This window comes from Chelonus insularis, unplaced genomic scaffold (assembly GCF_013357705.1).
Source record: "Chelonus insularis isolate UGA/USDA-ARS -01 unplaced genomic scaffold, ASM1335770v1 contig_399_pilon, whole genome shotgun sequence".
Taxonomy (NCBI): Eukaryota; Metazoa; Arthropoda; class Insecta; order Hymenoptera; family Braconidae; genus Chelonus; species Chelonus insularis.
Window position 1 is genome coordinate 570,974 of NW_023276554.1, and position 21,984 is coordinate 592,957.

At 28.8% G+C, this 21,984-nt stretch overlaps 1 protein-coding gene across 6 annotated transcripts in view; it reads right to left on the reverse strand.

The window, feature by feature from the left end:
* LOC118068157 (neural cell adhesion molecule 1-like) overlaps nt 1-21,147 on the reverse strand; it is a 44,431-nt gene extending 23,284 nt beyond the window's left edge. For 3 of the 6 annotated variants that reach the window (XM_035085371.1, XM_035085370.1, XM_035085366.1), the window contains exons 1-2: nt 20,818-21,147; nt 19,824-20,319 (exon numbers count right to left, since the gene is read on the reverse strand). In XM_035085371.1, the coding sequence (XP_034941262.1) occupies nt 19,824-19,911 (88 nt within the window). In that variant the 5' untranslated portion in view covers nt 19,912-20,319; nt 20,818-21,147. Of the gene's footprint in view, nt 1-19,823; nt 20,791-20,817 lie in introns of those variants that run through there. The other 3 variants (XM_035085369.1, XM_035085368.1, XM_035085367.1) reach the window with 3 other exon arrangements.
* Nucleotides 21,148-21,984: the final 837 nt, after the last annotated feature.

Below are 21,984 nucleotides of genomic sequence, written 5' to 3' on the forward strand. Positions count from 1 at the left end.
TGATATATCGCTTTGCGATTATAAACCTCTCTTGTGATCAATTTGCATGAGATGTTACAAGTCACTCTATAATATTCTCTCTTCACACCTTCAGTCTTTTTATATCAGCCATGAAAAATTGCATATCAAACCCAGATAATATGGTCGCTGCTGTTCTCATAATTTCAAAATACATAGAACGAATCTTTGAAAGTTAGAAGATTGGATAACTGTATTTACAAGCTCTTGGGGCTGGTCCAACAATAACTATCTCATTATCTCCAACGTAATCATAAGAAGGATCGAGAAATGCAGTCTGACATTTATCCAATCTTCCAAGTACGTTCATCATGAAATCATTAAGTCCGAATGGTTCGCAAAGGAAATCGCTTATTATAAGGCAATAATTATAATTGAAAAGACCATGAACCGGATAAATCGGCATGACGGACAAGTTGTTAATATACTGGCTTGATGCCTTTTCTCAGAATACATCACTGAAAATTAAAAAACCCATCGACGGTAACGTATTAAAGCACTCAGAGAAAGTTTTAAATTATAAATTTTTTCAATCATTACTGCAAATAATGTTTCTCTGAGCAAACAAGATTCTTCCAACATCATTTACTTCAGCATTCCAATAAAAATTCACATCGAAATAATAGCAATATTATCTTCAGAGTCATCACTTAAAAAAATTACGTCGTCATGAGAAAAAAAAATTTATTCAATTCATTTCATTCTGGAATATAAAAAAGTTGATATAACTGGTTGGAATCTTTTATTTGGAAAATTCAGCAAAAATGTGCTAAAGTGTTGAGAGAGAGAGGAGAGTCTTTGTAAACGCATACCAAGTCGTCAGTTTGCTTCAGCTTAGACAAGTGATAGTTTCTCGTTCTCTTCACATCACAGCTGCCACTCTACGGTGCTTTTAAACGTCTCATGCAACTGTCCTTTGAGCGTAAGAAAACCAGTTCAGACGCCCAACTATTTCCTCTCGCCAAAGTAAGGCTGAGAAGGATATCGTCATCCTAACCACTTCGAAACTCCTGCACCATGTGGCCCATCTGTCTCTTTTTATCATTCGATACTCCGTCGATTGCGGTCACTGCTCTGGTTTCCATGCCTCCAACCCTCTTCTTATCTCAGCTCTTCCTATCAATTTCTTCAACACCAAAAATATCTTTCACTCCTTTTTTTTACGTCTCTGTGATACGACAACAAGTTATACCACTGTAACATACTTGAGCCAACAGAAAAAACTTTTAAATTAAAATAATTAAATTCAATTTAGAAGTCGATCTTGAATGGAAAAAGAACAAAAATTTGTGGACATAAAAAAGACATGAATAAAGATAATGATGAATACTTGATATTGATCTATCACTATTTCAGTTGATGATTAGTTGATCATGATGATGTAGAGAAATAATGATGGAGAAGAGATTACTGATCGAAGTAATTACTACTACTCTCATTAATAAAAGAGAAAAATAAATCTTGCAGATGAGTTTTTTTTTTTCGCAATAGTCTATTTTATTCACCACACACTATCTGTCTTTCCATTAATAATACTCTGCATGGGATTTGAAAAATAGAAAATAAGGTTTTCTACATTAAGAATGTAATCAATCAATATTGTTATCATTTATTACTACAGAATATTCTTTAAGCTGTAAAAAGCTTTTGGATTATAAAATAAAAAACAATCAAATGTTGAAATATCTTGTAGTTCGATGGCTTTAATGTATCTTAATTCGCATGACTTTTTGTATTAGTATCAAGAAAAAGAGAAGAGTTCATACGACCTTTGATATTATAATTGAAATAAAACCGATAAGTTTATTTATATTAATTTTCATTAATAAACTGAAATTATTTCATAAGTAAACTGTATATATTTTATCTTTAATCAGAACCTTTGTTAAAACTAATCATCAATTAGCTCGTAATATTATCGGATTGAAATGTCAAATAATTTTGGTGTGTTTTTATTTTAAAATTTACAACAATGATTCTATAATATAATAAATCAGCTCTTCTTGTTACTCAATCAGTAATAAGTTATTGTTTTTTATTGTGGAATGAAGAACGATATCATTCAATTTATTCATTCTAGTCATTCTTCCAACTTTATTTATTATTCATCCACTTTTTCTTTGCTAGATTATCAATTCAAAAGGCAAACATTCGTAAAAAAAAATACTTCATAAAAATTTCACAACATAAAGTGAGCCTGATGAAAAGAATAAATACTCGATTATTGGTCATAACTCATGACATATAGAGAATACTTGCGATTTTTTATGATTCTACCTGGGTTCAGCAAAATGAAAAACTCTAGTATTCATAAATAATACGAAAAAAAGAAAAATGAGTGAATAAAATCAATAACTTATTTTCGTTCATGAGTGATGTCACATGAGTATATATATTTAGTCTCTGTAGCTATTACTGCTTAAAACTCAATTTAATATTAGTTGTCTGTTTGAATATCGATTAGAAAATTGATTTTGGGAAAAAATATATTCACTTGGTATCTCCTGCCTTTGAGATGTTTTTTATCTTTTTGCATCACACAACTGTCACGCTTTTATTACTTTGTAACTACAATATTAGTTTCTTGGAACTTTCCTCCTTGAATTTTTTCACGATAGTGTAGTATACTATTAAGATTAATATATATAATGGTTCAGAAGATTCTTTTTATAAAACTTTTACTAACAAAGTAGCAACATCAATAATGAGAATGAGTTTTAGAAAAATTCGATATCGAGTTGAGGAGATAGTTTATATAGATGTAATAAAAAATAGTTAAAAAATTCTTCTGTCAATGCACTTTGACTTTTTGTAGGCTAAAAAAGATAAAATGGTTCTCATAAAATTCTGTGAATCGTAAGTTGGTAAAAAGCATGATATGTACGTGAATGTTTTTGATTTAAATAATATTCGCATAAAAAATACAAACACGTAACAATTGCAACAAAAGTTCAGTTAAAGTTTTGATAACGTGAGTAGAAGGATGAACGTAATAAGTGCTCATTAGAGTGGAGCATGCATTTTATTATTATTTACGATGTAAAGCAACCGCTAGACATCTCGAGGTAGCAATCTGCTATTCTGACCGTCCTGGTCTAATTAAGGCCTCTGAGTGTCGAGCTACGTCGGAGTTTACAGTGAGCTGCTTCACCATAAAGGACACGTTACGTTAGCTAATGTGTCCAACGGTGATACTCTGAGGAAAAATAATTTTAGTCACGTCGCTTTTACTTTTCTTTGCTTTTTCTATATTCTGGCATTGTTTTAATTTTTTCTTCTCTTTTTGCCAACCACTAATATCACACTACTTATATATCCAACACACATATTACACTGCTTCCTGTATAAAAAAATTTTGTTCCCTAAAGGTTCCCTGACGTTCCCCTCGTGGGACTATGGGGTAAGTTTGGGGGACAAAATTTTTTTTCTTTTAAATTTCAATGAATATCAAAATCAATGGATTTGAGAGAACGAGATCATTTATTGCATTAGTTAAAATCATAATTGGAGCATTATTTTTGCAAAAATTAAAGCAAATTCCCGTTTTACCCCATTTTAGGGGTGAAGGAATAAATTTTTTAAATGTTTAACCTGATTCCGCATTTCTACACAACTTTGATTTTTCGACCCCAAAAAATGGCAAGTGGTACCCCTTTCCATTTTTTTTGGCCAAAAAATAAAGGTACTCCGATTTTCAAGTTTGACCACTCATTTTCTTCGTCTTGATGCGTAGAAATGCGAAATCGGGGCACCGCCCAAGAAAATTCACTTTAACACCCTTAAAAACGGGTTACACTAAATACAAATTACGAACTATCATCCCCTTAATTTTAAACCCTTATAACTCATGAACGGACGGTCCAATAACTAGTTTTAAGGATGTTTTGGAAAGCTTAAAATTTAAGCTGAATATGCATGTTCGCAAAAAACGTTTAAAAAATTTCTTTCACTCTTAAAATCGCTAAAATATAAAAAAAAATCACATTTTTTTTTGAAGTTGCCAAGTATTTTGGTGATTCTGAGGGTGAAGGAAGTTTTTTAAACATTTTTTATGAATATATATGTGTAGCTTAGATTCTGAAGTTTTTTATACACTTCCTTGAAATCATCATCAGATGATTTGTATGCGAGTTATAGAGATCTAAAGTTAAAGAGTAGACGATTTTTTGACCATTCTTCGACTTCGGACCGCTATAACTCCCATACAAGTCATAAAATGATGATTGTAAGGAGGTTTTTGGAAACTTCAGAATCTAAGCTACACATATATATTCATAAAAAATGTTTAAAAAACTTCCTTCACCCTCAGAATCACCAAAATACTTGGCAACTTCAAAAAAAAATGTGATTTTTTTTTATATTTTAGCGATTTTAAGAGTGAAAGAAATTTTTTAAACGTTTTTTGCGAACATGCATATTCAGCTTAAATTTTAAGCTTTCCAAAACATCCTTAAAACTAGTTATTGGACCGTCCGTTCATGAGTTATAAGGGTTTAAAATTAAGGGGATGATAGTTCGTAATTTGTATTTAGTGTAACCCGTTTTTAAGGGTGTTAAAGTGAATTTTCTTGGGCGGTGCCCCGATTTCGCATTTCTACGCATCAAGACGAAGAAAATGAGTGGTCAAACTTGAAAATCGGAGTACCTTTATTTTTTGGCCAAAAAAAATGGAAAGGGGTACCACTTGCCATTTTTTGGGGTCGAAAAATCAAAGTTGTCCGATTTTCAAGTTTGACCACTCATTCTCTTTATCTCAATGTGTAGAAATGCGGAATCAGGTTAAACATTTAAAAAATTTATTCCTTCACCCCTAAAATGGGGTAAAACGGGAATTTGCTTTAATTTTTGCAAAAATTATTTTCTAATCATGATTTTAACTAGTGCAATAAATGATCTCGTTCTCTCAAATCCATTGATTTTGATATTCATTGAAATTTAAAAGAAAAAAGAATTTTGTCCCCCAAACTTACCTCATAGTCCAACGAGGGGAACGTCGGGGAACGAAATTTTTCTATGCGGGTTGCTAAAATACACGTCAGCATGTAACATTTACTTTTTATTCATTTTTTTCATCGAAAGTAATAAAGTTTGGTAGAAGCTTCCTGAAGCTTGTATAAAATACAGACAACGATGAAGAAGATTTATACTTAGGGAGTATTATGGACAGGTATTAGCATAGAAGCAAGTATGGAGTTATTTATGATCAAAGCTACGGAACTGATGACGATCGAAACCATTGACGTCTAATTCATCTCGTTTTCTATCATGTTGAACAGCCATCAATTTCCTTAAATCTTTAATATCTTTCTATCATAATTCACATTAAATTACTTCCTACATACTGAAAGAATACTCAAAGCTCTGACGGATTCAATCTATGTAAATATTTAAACAATATCCCAACCAAAGCTTTATATGGAATCAAAGAAATCCATGTTTTTTTTAACCCGAATCAATTCTCCAAGGTGACAAATCTTCCGTGAACATGGCGTGACGTTAGATATTTCATCGACCTCAGGATTTCCGTTTTGCCCTGCCTTCCGAACTTCCGACCTTGGTAAGACCTTCACTTCCTGTCTTCTTTTTATTATTTTTCTAACCGGTAATTTTATGGCTTCGGGCTTGCAGATACGTTTGCTAAGAAAAATCTTATATAAAAACTTAAGAAATTTGTCATTTTATCATTATAACAGAAATGCTGTGATTCATGATTAATGAGTTTTATTTCTTAACAATCACATTCAAATAAATAACTCAACTATTTCTTCTGATTCCATTATTTATCGCTGATTTATGCAATATTGCAGTTGAACTACTATCGAGATAAAGAAACAATATCACACCATTTGTGCATGACAAATAGACTCAGTAAATAATATAAAAATCTAGTAAAAAAATTTTTAAGTCACACTACCTTATACTTTGATGTAAATTGCGAAAAGCATCAGTTGTGAGACTGCGAAATGTTAGAGATGCAGAGGCAAATATTTTTGTATGAAATGAAACCGAAGAAAAAGCTCATGGTAACATGGTAGCATATGAAAATGTCAAATAAGTATATCAGAATGTCAGGTATACACACGTTGTAAATTTGTCATAGCACAAACAGTGCTCGGAAATTTTTTTTGTCTCTTGACAAATGATAATTCAGTTAAATTAATATCATTATTGTAAATCTACCAAGCAATGAAAAAAAAAAGAACTCGTATAACTGATCTGTCTGCACACTATTAATTATCTTGATCAACTCTTCAGTGAAAAGAAGTGCAATACACTGTTTCTGCACCTGGCAATCATAAAAAACTTTAAAACGGCAAAACATTTTCTTTGGTTGCTTTACTTTCTTTAATTTATTATATTGTGAAGCTGTGCTAGCAAAGGTTGAACATTCTTATTGAAAATTTCTATTAAATTACAACATCAAACGGAGAAATGAAAATTATGCAAAATGTCTGAATATTTTTTCACAAGTATTGTAATTGAAATTGGATCGCTAAAGAAGGATTCGTTAAAGAGAAAATGTTACTGTGTTATTAAATTCAAGTATTAGGTAACATTTTAACAATCTCATTTTCAGGATGAATTTTAATATTTTTACTTACATAACAAAAAAGATTTTACCTTATATTTAATGAATGAGTGCAATGCTAGAAAAAGTGAAATTAGATTAGAAGATAATGTTCTAAATTAATAAAATGCTTTCAGTTAGTTGACGATAATGCAATAAAGATCAAGATAAAAATTTTCAGCGTTACATTGTTAATATTCTGAACTTGTAAAATTTATTTGTAAATTTTATTTTGAATCAAAAATTGTCCAATCAAATCATCAATGTTCTAAAATCAATACAGTAGCAAACAAAGGAAAAAAAACTATTCTTTCAGTGAAGAATTGTATCCCAAAACTTTGTTTAACTAGATATATTGAATTGCAAGGAATGCACTAGCAATGACTTTATGAATTAAATTCTCTCTTTTTTTTGAATAACTTGAATAAAATATACATAAAAACATTGTTGTAGAGTTGGAAATATTATTATAACTTTGTAAATAGTTGTCTAAAATAGAAAAACAAATTTATGTACATTTTTTACTATTTTTCTAGTTGATAAAATAACATGTGTCCACATCAATAATGTAAAAATATTTATACATACAATTTGTAAGTAAACAGGAAAATATAATTTAGTTCAATGTTGCTGAAAATAAATTCTAACTTCCATGAACGATGCCAAAAATGGCATAAGTTCCAAAATAAAAGTCGAGATAAAAATAACTTTGATAAGAATAAGCCAGTGAAAGCTTCGATATTGCAGAATCAATGGAATTTATATCCGTTAATCAACCTTAAGCGTAGTGCAATTTTTCTCTGCTCTCCTATAGCATTACAGAACGACAGAATGAAAAAAAAAAAACACCGAGTAAATCTTTAGCAAACAGTATCATATACTTCAAGAGCACTAAAGTAAGTTCTTACATTAGAGAAGTTGGTGGATAAAAGTAAAGAAATAAAAAATACTGTTGTTAAAAGTTTGCCTTTATTAAATGATTGAGCAGTTAGATATCTGAATAATCCAGACACCACAGTACATCATGAATACATTCAAAATTTTATATGAGCTAAAAGTAAGTTATGAATGGATAAAATGATACCGGGAATTAGTAAAATTTTTGACCTAGAAAATAATTTTTTAGATCCCAACTCAACTGGGTTAAAAGAATTCAAGCGAAAATTGATATAATAAATTTTTTCGAAGCATAAGATCTTTTGAAAGAGTTCATTTTCCTACATTTTTAAGCAAAAAGTTAATATTATTGCTTTCTAGTCCTACTTACATTCGAAAGAACAAAGTTTTACAATTTTTGTGGAATTACTTTTAAGTTTCAAGAAGTTTCAAATATTATTAGAATTTTCATAATTCTTATGGCCTTTATTTTAAGAATAAATTAAGTAAGAATATTTTAGATAAAAAATTGATATCTAACGTTAATTAACTTAACGAAACAAAAAAATTGAAATATGTTTTAATAAAATCTATCTCTCTTCTTTTCAATATCTCCATGTTTATAATGAAAAAAAAAAAAAAATAACAATGGAAGATGAGAAAATTTGTTTCATTTGTTTTTTATTGTTACAATCTGAGGGTTGAAATAAATGGAAGCATGAAGGAAAGCTTTGTTGATTATTCGATTATAAAAGTTATCTGTAAGATAATGTAGTAGGTATAGCCAAAAGAGCAAAACGATATATAGAGTTTACTGAACCACAAAAACGGAATAGAAATTGAGGGTTGTGTTATAAGTGTGGGAACCATGGGACGAAAGTGTCAAGAGAATTATCAGAGATGATAAAACGTTCCCAAGATGGTCTTTAACATATTCTCCTAACATCCTTGAACTTCGTTCTTCAAGAGCTTTGCAAGCATCAGGTTTTCTCTAAGGGTGATGGGTATCTCATCATAAATTATATTATATTAAAAAAAAAAACTCGTTAGTCCTGGTCAAAACACAAAAAATCCGCTCATAAAAAAACAAATGGCCATCGTTCATTAAATCGTTTTTTGTTTAACTTTACCAAGAGAGGTTAAAAAAACAAAATACCTCAAAACCATGACACTTTACTCGTTGATTATAATTTATATTCTCAAGGGGTGACAAATGGCCAATTTTAAAATGAAAATTCTTGCAAGTAAAGATCATTTTATATACCATAAAAAAATCTTTCTGTAGAAATTATCATAAAAATGTAGATAACTATGGACCAACTCAATTTTCTAAACAATATTGCAGTTGGTTTTAAAATTTCTCGAGCATACAAAATAAGAAATATACTCAGGACAAATTTACTACATTGTCTGGTAATATTCTTAAATTGTAAAAAAAAAAACTGCATAAAATGTTTACTGACATATTTGTGAGCATGAAGAAAATTTTATTATGTATTCTAAGAACACCTACAAAGTACTTGGAAAATTTGACTTTACATGTCTGTGTGTCTATAGCTTCTATTAAGGTACCATTTTTGCCATCGGGGAAAATTATTTTCCATTTCATTTGGTTGAATTTTATTTATTCTTTGATTAATCTATTTCAACAAACTAGTATTTTTCTTGTAAAATTAAAAAAGAAAAAAAAAACTATAGAAAAGAAAAAGTTCATAATGTAATAAAAATCCACATTAAAAACAACTTTACACCATCTGTACATCGATAATTGTTGAAAAGTACGTTTCACATTTCAAAAGTTTGAACAGAATATTTCAAAAGAAATATAAGAAATACACTTACAAGTATAGAGCTTTTAGTAGATCCAGTATCGTAGCCACATAAGAAAAAAGAGAAAAAAGTAAAGTTCTACTTACTTTTTACTCTTACTTTTCTATTTCTTATGTCTTGAAATACCGTTTGACGTTGAAGAAAATAACCTCCCCTAATAACTTATACTTTGAGTAATAATATTTTATCCTACAATATCTAAATTGAATAAATAATTACAATCTCCATGGATAATTATTTATTTAAATATAAAGTTAATCAATCTGTTTTATGAAAGCAAAACTATGAGCATACCAGATATCTCTATAGTGATAATCAGAAATTATCATGAAATTCCTTTTCGGTAATTTATCATTTTAGCAGACAGCTGCTTCCTCCTTATTCCACCCCAAAAATGACAGGTTTCAGTAGTATGTATGGACATATATCGGCAGACATATACACTAACAGTTCATATTCTGGTTGCATAAATTCTCGGCTACTTCCTCTTCCTTCCGCTACTCATAACTCGCCTAGCCATCGTGCAAATTTCCAATTCATCTCACCCCATGACCCTTCAAACCGTTTGCCATTACCTCCGACAAACGATTGCTCAATTCGAGATCCGTCCGATATAGAAAATCGATGACACCGTTCCCGGAGAATTGATTAATTGAAATATAGAATGAATGACTGAAACTTGTTCGTTAAGAATAAGAAGTGCTCACATCAGGTCGTTGACTATTTTGTCGCTCATTATAAAGGTGCCTCCACCGGAATGAAGAGTAGAATTGTTGAGTAATTAAAGGTGTTAAAACAAATTATATTTAAGTTCAAAGCAGCGATGGAATTTTTTCTGCTATTTTCTAAGTGTCTGAAGAATCTGTATGTGAAATTTCAGCCTGATCTGAAGCTTAAAACTATTTTCAATCTTAGAATTCTCGTCAACTGCTCTAGAATTGATGAAAATATTCCAACAATCGTCTAGATATAAATTTGTAATATTAAAATGATTAATAAGTCATTATTAATAATAAATGAGATGATCAGAAAATCCTAAAATCAACCAATCATAATCTCACCATAACTGAAAAGATGATACGATTAGATCAAGAACAATTTCATTTTTGATTATAATATTCTTAAATAAAGTAATGAATGATGACATGATGGATACAAAATGGTGGCAGATCCTCCCATCATCTAAGTCATATTAAATATGTATTATTGTTTTATTTAAAAATATTATGATCAAGAAGGATCTTATTCTTGATCCAAGTACAGGATTTCATCAGTGTAGTTGATTGATCCTAAATTTAACTAAATTTATGGTAGACTAATTATTGCTCAATAATTCTGTTTATTATGATACAAGTTCCACGAGAAATAAGTTACCATGATGAATTAATAACTAAGTGTAATTCAAAACAAGTATTACACAATATAAGACTCCTTGATAATTTTTATTTTATAATCGGATCAAGTTAAGATTATAAAATATAATATTTCTGGAATAAATCGTGACATACTAATCTAACTTCTCTTATGCCATTCCATGCAAAGTGAATAAGATAGCGAGTCAGAATAGAACACGATTATATCCTTGGCATGTCTGTTCAAAGATTATGTATCAAATAATTTGAAGTAAAATCCAAGTACAAGTAATCTTATGTGATTTTAGCAATACAGTTCTTCCTGAAGCGTCAAGCAAAATAACGTGCCAGGTGAAGGTGGAGTAATCTTTTTCTGATCTCTCATTGCACTGGCAAACGCGTTACTACTCCTAACTCTACACTTGCTCTATCCCGTTCATTCAAGTTGAACTTACAAGAACGATAACGCAATATCGGAAGAACTTCCTAAGATGCTACCGAAGCGAGTCTCTACTTCACTCCACAAACTCTTGAAGTGCACTACTATTTATGGTTACTGCGTGCCGTGAATATGTTTACAGAGATTTAATATGTAAAAGCTTGTAGAAAATGCGAAAAAAGAGAAAAAAAAACATTTGAAAAATGTTCACATTACTTAGTCAACGTTTTTCTTTGGGTTGTATTTAATTCTTTGCGATTTATACATCAATCTTTTCAGGCTGAAATCTCAATTAAGATAAATTTATAGAGAATATTCAATAACATTAGTTGATAGAAGCTTTCGAAAATTCAAAAGACTGGTTTTAAGAGATTGTCTTTTAGTGAATAATTCAAACTTTAAGTCAGACATAAGCTATTATGTCGTCTTTCTTATTCATTTATTAAATATTAAAATATGTAAGGACGGAATAAACAATGCTGCAGTGATATTAAACATTGAAGGATTTTTGCAAAGTAAAAAAGCTCACTGATTGTCATCACTATTTTCTTTGGATCAATTAACTTAAGTCTAAGAATTATGATGGTTCTGCTGTAGTGTCAAGTCATTTTTTTTTCTTGAATAAATATTCAAGGACCTCATTATTTTTCTTACACTATCGGAACTCTAGTCTTTTTTTTCTCTTGTTTTTCATTTTTGCTAGCTTATCGTGAAAGATAGTGAAAAAACTAGAATGAAAGAATGTTGAAAATAAAAATTGAAGTGGCATCGCATTTGCATTTTTTACAAACGAGAAAAGAAGTTTATTTCTGACCTTCTAGATTTGAAGAGGAATATTTCAAATGTAAAAAAGATCTCTTGTTTGTCTTTTGATTATTCGAGCTTTCATCTTATTTTTTTCTGTGTAAATACAGTGGCTTCTTGGTAAATACATTCTATTCTTCTCTTCACTTCCGGTGATATACATATAACATTGAGAAAGCGTAAGGACAACCTGAATTATTCTCGAGAGAAACCTCTTGTATTGATCTTATAGAATTAATCGAGGAAGGATTAAGTGTAATTGAAGGACAAGTGTAGCAAAAGGATTAAAATAAATTAAAAAATGTAAAAGATAAAAAATTGTTTTAATTTAGACACAAGATGATGTTTTGATTATACATCATAATGTAGAAACTAATTTTTAATCATTTTTAATTATAGTTTCTGAAAATTTTATCTGATAAATTTTTAATTAATTTTCAGCAAGAAAAGACGTCGAGCTTCCGGAGAATTTTGATTGGGAATTTTCGTAGAAGCTCTTGTTCGTCTTCTCCGACCGCATACTTAGACATTCTATTGCGTGATTAAACCCTCCAACGTCAGAGATAGTAATTAATCGGATTGCACAGCGATTATTAATCGAGCACAACATACTCATGAAGAAAAGTAATAATATGTGGAGAATAAAATTTCTGCAAACGTAGGGATTTTTCATGAAGTGTTTCATGCAGAGTTTGCAAATCAATGTTGCTGTTATCGAAGTAACTATTTTGAATAATAGATTAACATGTATATCAAGATGATTTATTAAGTCGTTAATTATTTATTAAATATATTAATTATAAATAAGGATAAGAGTATCAAATGATCTGACTTCGAACCATTTTCAATAGCATAATAAGGGTGCGAATAACAATACGAAATTTTTTTATGAATACATGAAAAATCTTTTCATTTGCTTTTTTTTTATTTGCAAGGCTCCAATTTACCTACCAAGTTTTAAATGAAAACTTTCTCCTCACAACATTTTTTTTTTGTATTTTAGTTGGAAAAAATAATAACCATAGAACGTGCCTTCTGTACTTTGATGTTTTTACTCACGGTAAAATTTGTCTCTGCAAACATAATTATTTCGAGAAAAATCTCTGAAATCTCGTTATTTTAAGTATTAGAAAAGTTTATCATTCTTCAATGTTTCGTCAACTCCATAACCAGAGGTATTTTTTAAAAATGAACTGCAAAGAGACTATTAATAAATATTCTACATACAGATAAAGCATAAATATTATCGAATTTATAAATTAAATCATTTTTATGGTTTGATATAATAACTATATATATAACTACACACGATTAAATTTTAAACTACGACGTTAACGGAGATAAAAAATAAATATCACTTTCAATTATCTTAATAGCAGTTTATTGGCAAATATTAATAAAAAGTGATTAAATGAGTTTAGTTGGTACGAAAAATATAAATATTCCATGGAAGTTCCGGATGATAAAATTGGATAAAACGAATATTAATAATCATTGGATAAATGTAATATTGGAATACTTTATGGTTTTAATTGATAAACAATTCTCTTGAAATACTGGTTAATTATACATTTAAAAAAAAATAACATTTACTCAAAAAAGAAATCTGTGCTTCCTTAAATCAACAGTTAATTAAAAAACTTACCATTTATCAGATATCAACGAATTAAAAATGATATTTGTTGAAAATAAAATTCATTACTCAAATTCATCTTGAACCAGGGACGCATTTTAATTACTTTTGAACTTAAAATTTCTTGTAGATTCAAGAACTTTTTTGTCTTGAGATAACTTTTAATCTTCTAATGAAACTTTTCTCCATAATATCATTTTGTTTGATTTCATTCTTCTTTCATAATGTCAAAAAATTCTCTCAAGTGATACGACACAATAAATAACTAATTTGATGATGAATACTGTCTAGGAATAATAACAAGAAACAAAAAAAAAATGATGGATCAAAAATTGATTTGAGTCAATCAATCAATCAATGAATCGATTAATCAAGCTGAGAAAAAAATAATAAGTATACATGTCAAAACATAAAATGCTACTGTATCAGCAAACTAATGTTACGTCATATATTCTACCCATCAATTAGTCAACACAGTCGGTATAATGCCTCTACTTACTGTCAATGATCCGTTTACTGTCGAGAGAATCGATTTCAACTCCGTAATATCGTAATATACTGTTTGATTTATAAAACATACGAGAATAATATTTTGAGGATTTCCAGATCAGTTTTAATTTATTCCATGATGTACAATAATGAAAAATTGATAGGACATACTGAACATTGTTTTGAAAATAGATGAATATTTATTTCAAATGCTAAATATTTTTATCGTTGCCTATGGTAGGATTTAATTTTTTTTCCTCAAAAGGTCTTTAATAATGCACGTCACATTCATAAAAATTTATTTAATTGGACATTTAATCTGGACGTATGTTTCATGCATTATAATGCACTACGAGCTCAAGAATTATGAAATTTCATCTCAAATGTTATAATCATTGTCTACCAAGGTAAAAGTCTTATTAGTTAGTAATAAATATATTTATTATTTATTATTATTGTAATTGATTAGTATGAAAACTTTATAAGTAATTGAATTTGAAAAAAAAAAAAATTATGAAAATGAGCTTTCTTTATTAAATTAATTAAATCACATCACTAAAATGTTTTAAGCTCATCAGATCGTATGGATGACATGAGACATGAAAAAGGAGTTGTGAGAAAAAATAGTGGATATAAAATGACGTTTAATCTTGAATTATACAGGATTTTATAATCAGAGTTTTTTTCGTTTATTATCGTGCTCTTTCATTACTTGAATTGTCAGTTTAAGTTTTATTTTATATCGATTTCCACATTTACATTCAAGTTCTATGTATTTTCGATGAAGGCTACTTTCATTGTTGAAAAGATACTTTCAACTTCATACATTTTTCGAATGCTTTTTACTAAAAGCCTATGAATTATTTGGACCTCTATAAAGGTAAATGAATGTTTTACATTTTTTGAAGTACTTATACAAATATGAACTCAATATGTCATTTTAATCAGTGGAATTAATTACTGAATCCATAGAAAAAGGGAAAGTAAAAAAAAACTGGAATAAATATCATTATAAAGAAACTAATTAAAGAAATTAATTAAATTTATTATAATGAAAAATTTAATTTTTTATTGTATGATGCATAATGAATTGCATTGTAATCAAGTGATGCAATAAATAAATTAAAATTTCATTTATTTTATTCTAATCAACTATTATTTAATACTAGTAAATGATGATTATAAAAGTTCTAGGGTACTTCTATCAAGATTGTAACTGTTCATCGAAAGTTCTGAGACTACAAGTTCCTTTCAAGTGAAGTATTCAAGTAGTTTTAAATCCCGAGTTTATATTTATAATTGATAAAATAATTGCAACGATACATTTATAAAACGATTCCACGAATGTTTTTTCTTTCAGACATTTCTTTTTTTTTACTTCTGTCTCGAGGAAATATTTTAATAAAATAAAAAGACATCAGCTTCTGGCTAATGTTTTTCTCTAATGCATGGGTACAGAATTAATGTTAGAATAACGTGTTTGATTTCTAACTGACCCTGAAAGAGGCAAAGTATTCGACTTAATAAAAAACTATGGGCACGCAATTGAAGTAATCACTTATCAAAGAAAATATTCCGCCTAGTAATTACGGAGAAAATATAATAAATTGTGTAATAAAAATGATAATGAAGACTTTTAAAATTAATAAACAAGTATATGCTGTTAAGAAATAAGTCAATAAAATCAATTAACTACGTAAAGAGCTCTCGTTAATTCAATCATATTCAAGATTGCTTTTATTATTTTTTTCCTCCTCACTCGAATTCATCAGACTCGTATGATTTCACTTAACGAACACTTAAAAGTATATATACTTTTTCAACATCCTGAAATATACTCGGAGTCTAAAATAAATTGGTTGTCATGTTGATATTAGGTAGAGGAAGGAGCGGGACAAAAGTAAAACAATGCAAAAACTATGCTCACGCCAAAATATTTAATAGCGTGCAAATCATTTCAAGCGAAACGAATTTTAACCCCGAGCGGATTTGACCCCAGCAAAAGAAGGGCGACTGGTCGAGTATGATAAATCGCCCAACTATTAAGTCGATTTCGTGGTTAGCCGACGAGCTCTCTCGACTTCGCAGATCGCATGCAAAAAGATAATTAGTGCCCTCGACTTAGCTGAGAACTATATGCTTTTCGCAGTCCAAAGCCTCATCTTTTCTTGAATATTTTAGAAATCAAATAGCCTGATCCCATTTACTCTGAATACACATATAAACACAGAACATACACCTTTTTATCGGTGAAAATCTAATGAAATTGCTGATATAATGGTGAATTTTAAAGAGGATCGAATCTATTAATTTTGCCATTAAAATACGACGGAAGCCGCATGCTTCATTCTTATTAGTAGCTGATTGCATGATTCTTATTCACGCTTTTTTTAAATCTAAATTCTTCTCGTATCGTGCTAGAGATATCGATCATCAATAAAGTTGCTTATAAGAAAATACATCGTGTCACGTATCGAAGACTTGAGGTTTCTTTTTTTTTTATTATCTACCTCCGTCAGGCTATAAATCCATGTGGTCTAATTAAACTGCCGATTCGACGCCAACACAGAATATGTGAATGTCAGCCTCAGGCGAGGACGGATTTCGATCACTAAATTGAACGAGACTCAATTTTTAATTTCATATATTTTCTATCGATTCTCTTAAATTATTCTGGTAATTTTTCAATTTTATTCCACACTGTCAACCAAAAATATAGCCTTAAAGTTCATCAAATTTGAATTTATGTCTGTGCCACATTAAATATTACTTCTTATTTTTATTTTGAGAGCTGATCAGATTCATTGTGCAACATCGTAATAAAAAGCTTGACGAGATTCTTAAAAATCTAATGTGAATTTAAATAGAAGATTTAAATATTTATTCGAGCTCCGATAATTTATAATGATTCTTATAAATAATAATGTCATTTTTATAAATATTTAATCACTTGGTAATATTATTATCATAAATATAGAATAATCTGCTGTAATAATTGAGAGGAATCAAATGGTAGTAGACTGAAATAAGTCATATCATTTGATGGAAATATCTTTGAAAAATTTATTATTAGCTAATTTCGTCGGTTCCAGATGATTGTATTCATCAATAACATGATGTCACAGTGATCGATTTAGATCAATCACAATGTTCTTCAAATATACTTATACTTCAAATATAAACCTATACATATTTAATTGAATGATATGATTAAGACTGTATTTTCGGAGAACTCTAGCTAATTTACTATGAAATGAAATTAATCCTATGATTCAATATAAATATGATGTTTTAATTCTATGAATCAATGAATAAAATCATTTATATCGAGAAAATAATTTTAAATAGAATCATTTGATAAGAAATATCAAATATCTGTTGGGTTTATATTCAAACATATATATATCTCAATTAAAATTGAAAATTTCTCTTCCAAAACGTACACAAGGAATCATTGTATCATACGAATAATATTATAGAAATTGATATTAATAAATGTTTATATGGAAAATATTGATCTCAAAATACAGCGAATCCTTTACCTATTTTTAATTACATATATTTCAATTTATATTATGGAAAAGCAATTAATGTTCTTCATTAATGATAATCATATTTCACTCTATTAACGTAAAGGTTAAAAAAAGTAGTGATTAAGTTAGAATTATTTTTATAAATATTCTACTAGATTCTAAAATGAAGTTAATCAAAGTAAAGTATGAGTATAAAAAGAATGTAACGAAATGAGGGATGGGTTTGTTACTATAATAGATGCACGTAGGTGAAAAGGAAATTAAAAAAGTCATTTTGATGTTATTATATTGGAGCATACTAATTTTCTCATTATCCATCGAATGATTAATATACATAACACTTTTCATTCGTGTCTATACACTTTGAAATAAAAATAGTAAATTGGATAATATTTTCAATACTTCGTCTGAAGAAAAAGTTAAATATTAAACGACAGTAGCTACTGATGAAAAATGAGATGAATTTCCATTTTCTTCATCAAGACTATGTACTACTGTACAACCTTAAAACACTCATCACTATACATGTATATTTTTCAACTTAATTGTCAGATAATACATTCTCTTAGAATGTATGATGGTTCATTAACATAAGAGTCGTGTGTCTGACCCGCTTAATGTACAGTCTTTCTCTTCTGTTATATTTTAATTTTATGTTTTATTAACTCTACTTTTAGAACATAAAAATGTGATTAATGTAAAATGAAATTGAAATGAGAGCTATATACATGCATATTTTGCAGTCAAAGGGGGTAGATTTTGAATATTTTATTGGTAACTAATTTTATATTAAGTTTTATTAAATTTTTTTTAACATTCATTCACTTCTTCAGCTGTAATCCAATGTATTTACTAAAATATTTATTCATTAATTAATACATTAATTATAGTATATTAAATTTTTCTACTATCATGAAATACCTATATTATCCAACCTTTAGTATACATTCAATTTTATTATTAGCTTCTATTAATTTTTTAATTGAGAAATTTCGTGAATAAATAAATAAAATTTCTAAATTTTATAACATATTAATTAAAATTCTTTCACTAATTTCTTTTTTTACACTCATAAAATACTTTCCACTCTAATGAGCTGAAAAATACATGAAGACTAAATATGTATATATAAAATCAATCGATATTTTTTAAAAGGTTTTGATTTTTTAAATTCAAAAAAAAAAAAATTAAATATTTCAAATAAAAATTTATAACTATTTGAACTAATTTTTGGTTAACTGTAATGAAACAATTTTTTTTTTTATGAAATGATTACTCGACCATGAAAGCTAGTATTTTTTTTCATCGAACTGATGTATGTATGTCTACTCACTCCCCTTTACAGTTAAAACGGTTGTCCTAATTTTCACAATTCAGGTGTCAATCAACTTGTCGAGTTCCACCAGTGATACAGGATATGTAAAATTTTTTTAAAAACGAAATGACAAGCTCTAGACATTACATTGTCGAAATCTAAAAATGAAAAGTTATTAAAACTTATCGAGTAGGGTATCGAATTAAAGGGTTTAAATAGTTTGCTGAAACTCTACACAATACTTTGTTACAAATATTTTACAAATTTAACGAACAAAGGAACAATATAATACGTTTATCCTAGTCTATTCAATTAAAACAATAATTGAATAACAGTTTTAAACTATTTATTTAAATTCAATTGTTTACATCCGAATGTGAATTTGCATTATTTATTAAAATTGAGGTGAGTTAGTTTAATTTGGAGCAAACCTGGAACGTGAAATACTGACGTATTTAGACAACTGAAAACAGTACTTTATCTGCAAGTAGCAGATCTTGTTTGTCTTTAGAGAGTGTGAAAATAGTACATCTATGACATCGACTCTAGCACGTTTGTTATGTTTGTTTTTAAAAGATAAAAACACTGACTACATTCTTCTTTATATTCTGCAAAATCCAACTATTATTTCAGCAACTCAGTTTCCATCAATATTATATAATTTTTCAAAAATCGATGATTGACTAAAGTGCCAATAAAATATTGCATTTTGATACGTCTTGATTCAGGAACTATAGCTTGTAATATAATTTAATTACAAGTATGTCTTAATGTTAATATAAGTTTGTTCAATAAAGCGACCGCACTTGAGAAACTCTAAAATAATGGAGCTAACCCATGACTGCATGGATTATCAGTGCACACGCCAGGAGCTTTTAGGCTTCAAAACTATTTTGAGGGTATGTGTAGCTTACAAAGGAAGCAACTAGAGTGTTATAGTAGAAGTACTCGAGGAGTGTAACTCACCCGGCTTATCCAGATCAGCTATCTCCACCTGCGAGTATACTGCGGCAACCCCCAACACCAACACCACTGTCGCGACATTCCACCACATTTTATCAGTGTTTGCTCCCCTGCACAAGACACTTACACAAATGCGCACATTCACAAGTATTTAATACGGCATTGTACTTCTCGAACAGCTCTGTTCATCGTCGTAACTTCAATCTTTTATTGTCCTACATGATTAACCCAACACTAATTGCCAATGAGTACACTTCTCTTGTTACACATTGCTTATATTATCCTTTTGCTACCTTGTGTTTACTATTTTATCTCTTTTATAATCATTCAATAAAATATAATGGTTTTTGCTCTTTTTTCTTTTCATTAAAATTTTCATTCATCGCTGAATGCTAACTAAAAACAACTTATTTCCCTTCCACTACTTTTATTAAACAGTGGTAAACCTCCAACGCTCTTAATTCTTATTTCCATGTTAATCTTTCGGATACTTCAAGTCCTAAAAAAATGTAATAAATCACATAGTTGTCATGTAAGATATAATGTTACATAAAATAAGAAATGAATAAATGAAATTTAGTAATTGAAGACAATAAATAATTGTTTGTTATCAGTCGGCTGAGTTCATTTGGTCAACAGGGATATTTCTGTAACCTCTCGATTACGAACAGGAATTATTGTGTAAGTAATGTTGGAATTAATCGACGGATTAAATTGAGATTAATGCAGAAATATGCGTTATAATTAGTCAGACAAGATCAAATCGATACTTGTGTTAAACTTGTGATGTAATATATAATTGAATGTCGAACGAATTAACACGTGTTTATGTGAAGTACATTTAATTATTCGAAATAGAAGCAATCGCACAAACGCTACATGTGCACATGGACACAATTAATTTGCTCTCACAAAGTGCATATTCAACGAATGAATTTTATTGTATGTTAAAATAAACATGAAAATTAACAAGAGCCTATAAATTACAAATACTCACTCAATCACTAGATAAATAGTTAAGAAATTATATTTTTCGCTAATTTATTTGTCATAATATATTCTTGAAATAAATTATATTCCATGATGAAAAGAAACTGAGAGCACAGAAAGATCTTTCAGGATATATTCCGAAATTTTATAAATGATATAAAATAAATAAAATGGTAAAAATTATAGTTATAAATAATTTGATGTTAATTTTTGATTAATTAATTGTAGTAATTGGTGAATTTTATTAAAATAAATTCATATAATCCCGTCGTTTTTGGCAGATTACATCCGCAAAACCTCACGCTCGCACTCGTGTCGTGAAACGTCAAGACCAGACCCGTGGTGGTTCAGTACTGAAACCATTCAAGAACACGAGAAACTCTGGCGCGCGACGCGTTCTCCGCCACTATTCTTCACTCGGTCCCTTTCGGTTATCTTCGCTACATTTCGTTAACGTAAACGCATAATGCAATGTCGTTCTTTTACATTTTTTCTATCTTTTGCATTTAAAATGCTCACTAATTCAACACCGACGATTTTCCACGTAAAAAATCGATTAATGTACCTACGTAGCTTTTATAAAGATTGTATTTTTTTAATTAACAATATTTAGCATCTTTCAAAGGCACTTTCAAATAACAGTACTCTGTTTTTGTAAAAATATTCTTCTCTATTAAATGTAAAGCAATTTAATTAAATTTCGTATCATATCAACAAAATTAATATTTAACAGACTCTTTGTATTTTTTTATTTTTTTTTTGTTGAATGTCAAAGAATTTAGAATTTTTATAAAAATTGGAGAGCTATAGTTGTTTTAACAAGAGAATTCGTTTTTTTTTCATAAAACTATTAATTATTCGTCAATAGAAAATATTTTTAATAATCATTACAATTTATAATTTAAAGCTTGGGAGAAGAACTAATTTTTTTAAAATTTGAAAGAAAATTACTTTACAATTTTTAAACACACAAAATTAGAGATTCTGTTTTTATGTACATTAAAAAAAAAACATGTTTTCAAACCCCGCAATAAAATTAAGATCCTAGACTATTTTATATATATATATATTGATATAAAAAATGAATAAGTAATGGGCAAAAAACTCAAACAATTGTAATTTTTTTGTTACAAAATTTATCGATTAAAGATGGAGAATACAAATTTTTCAACAT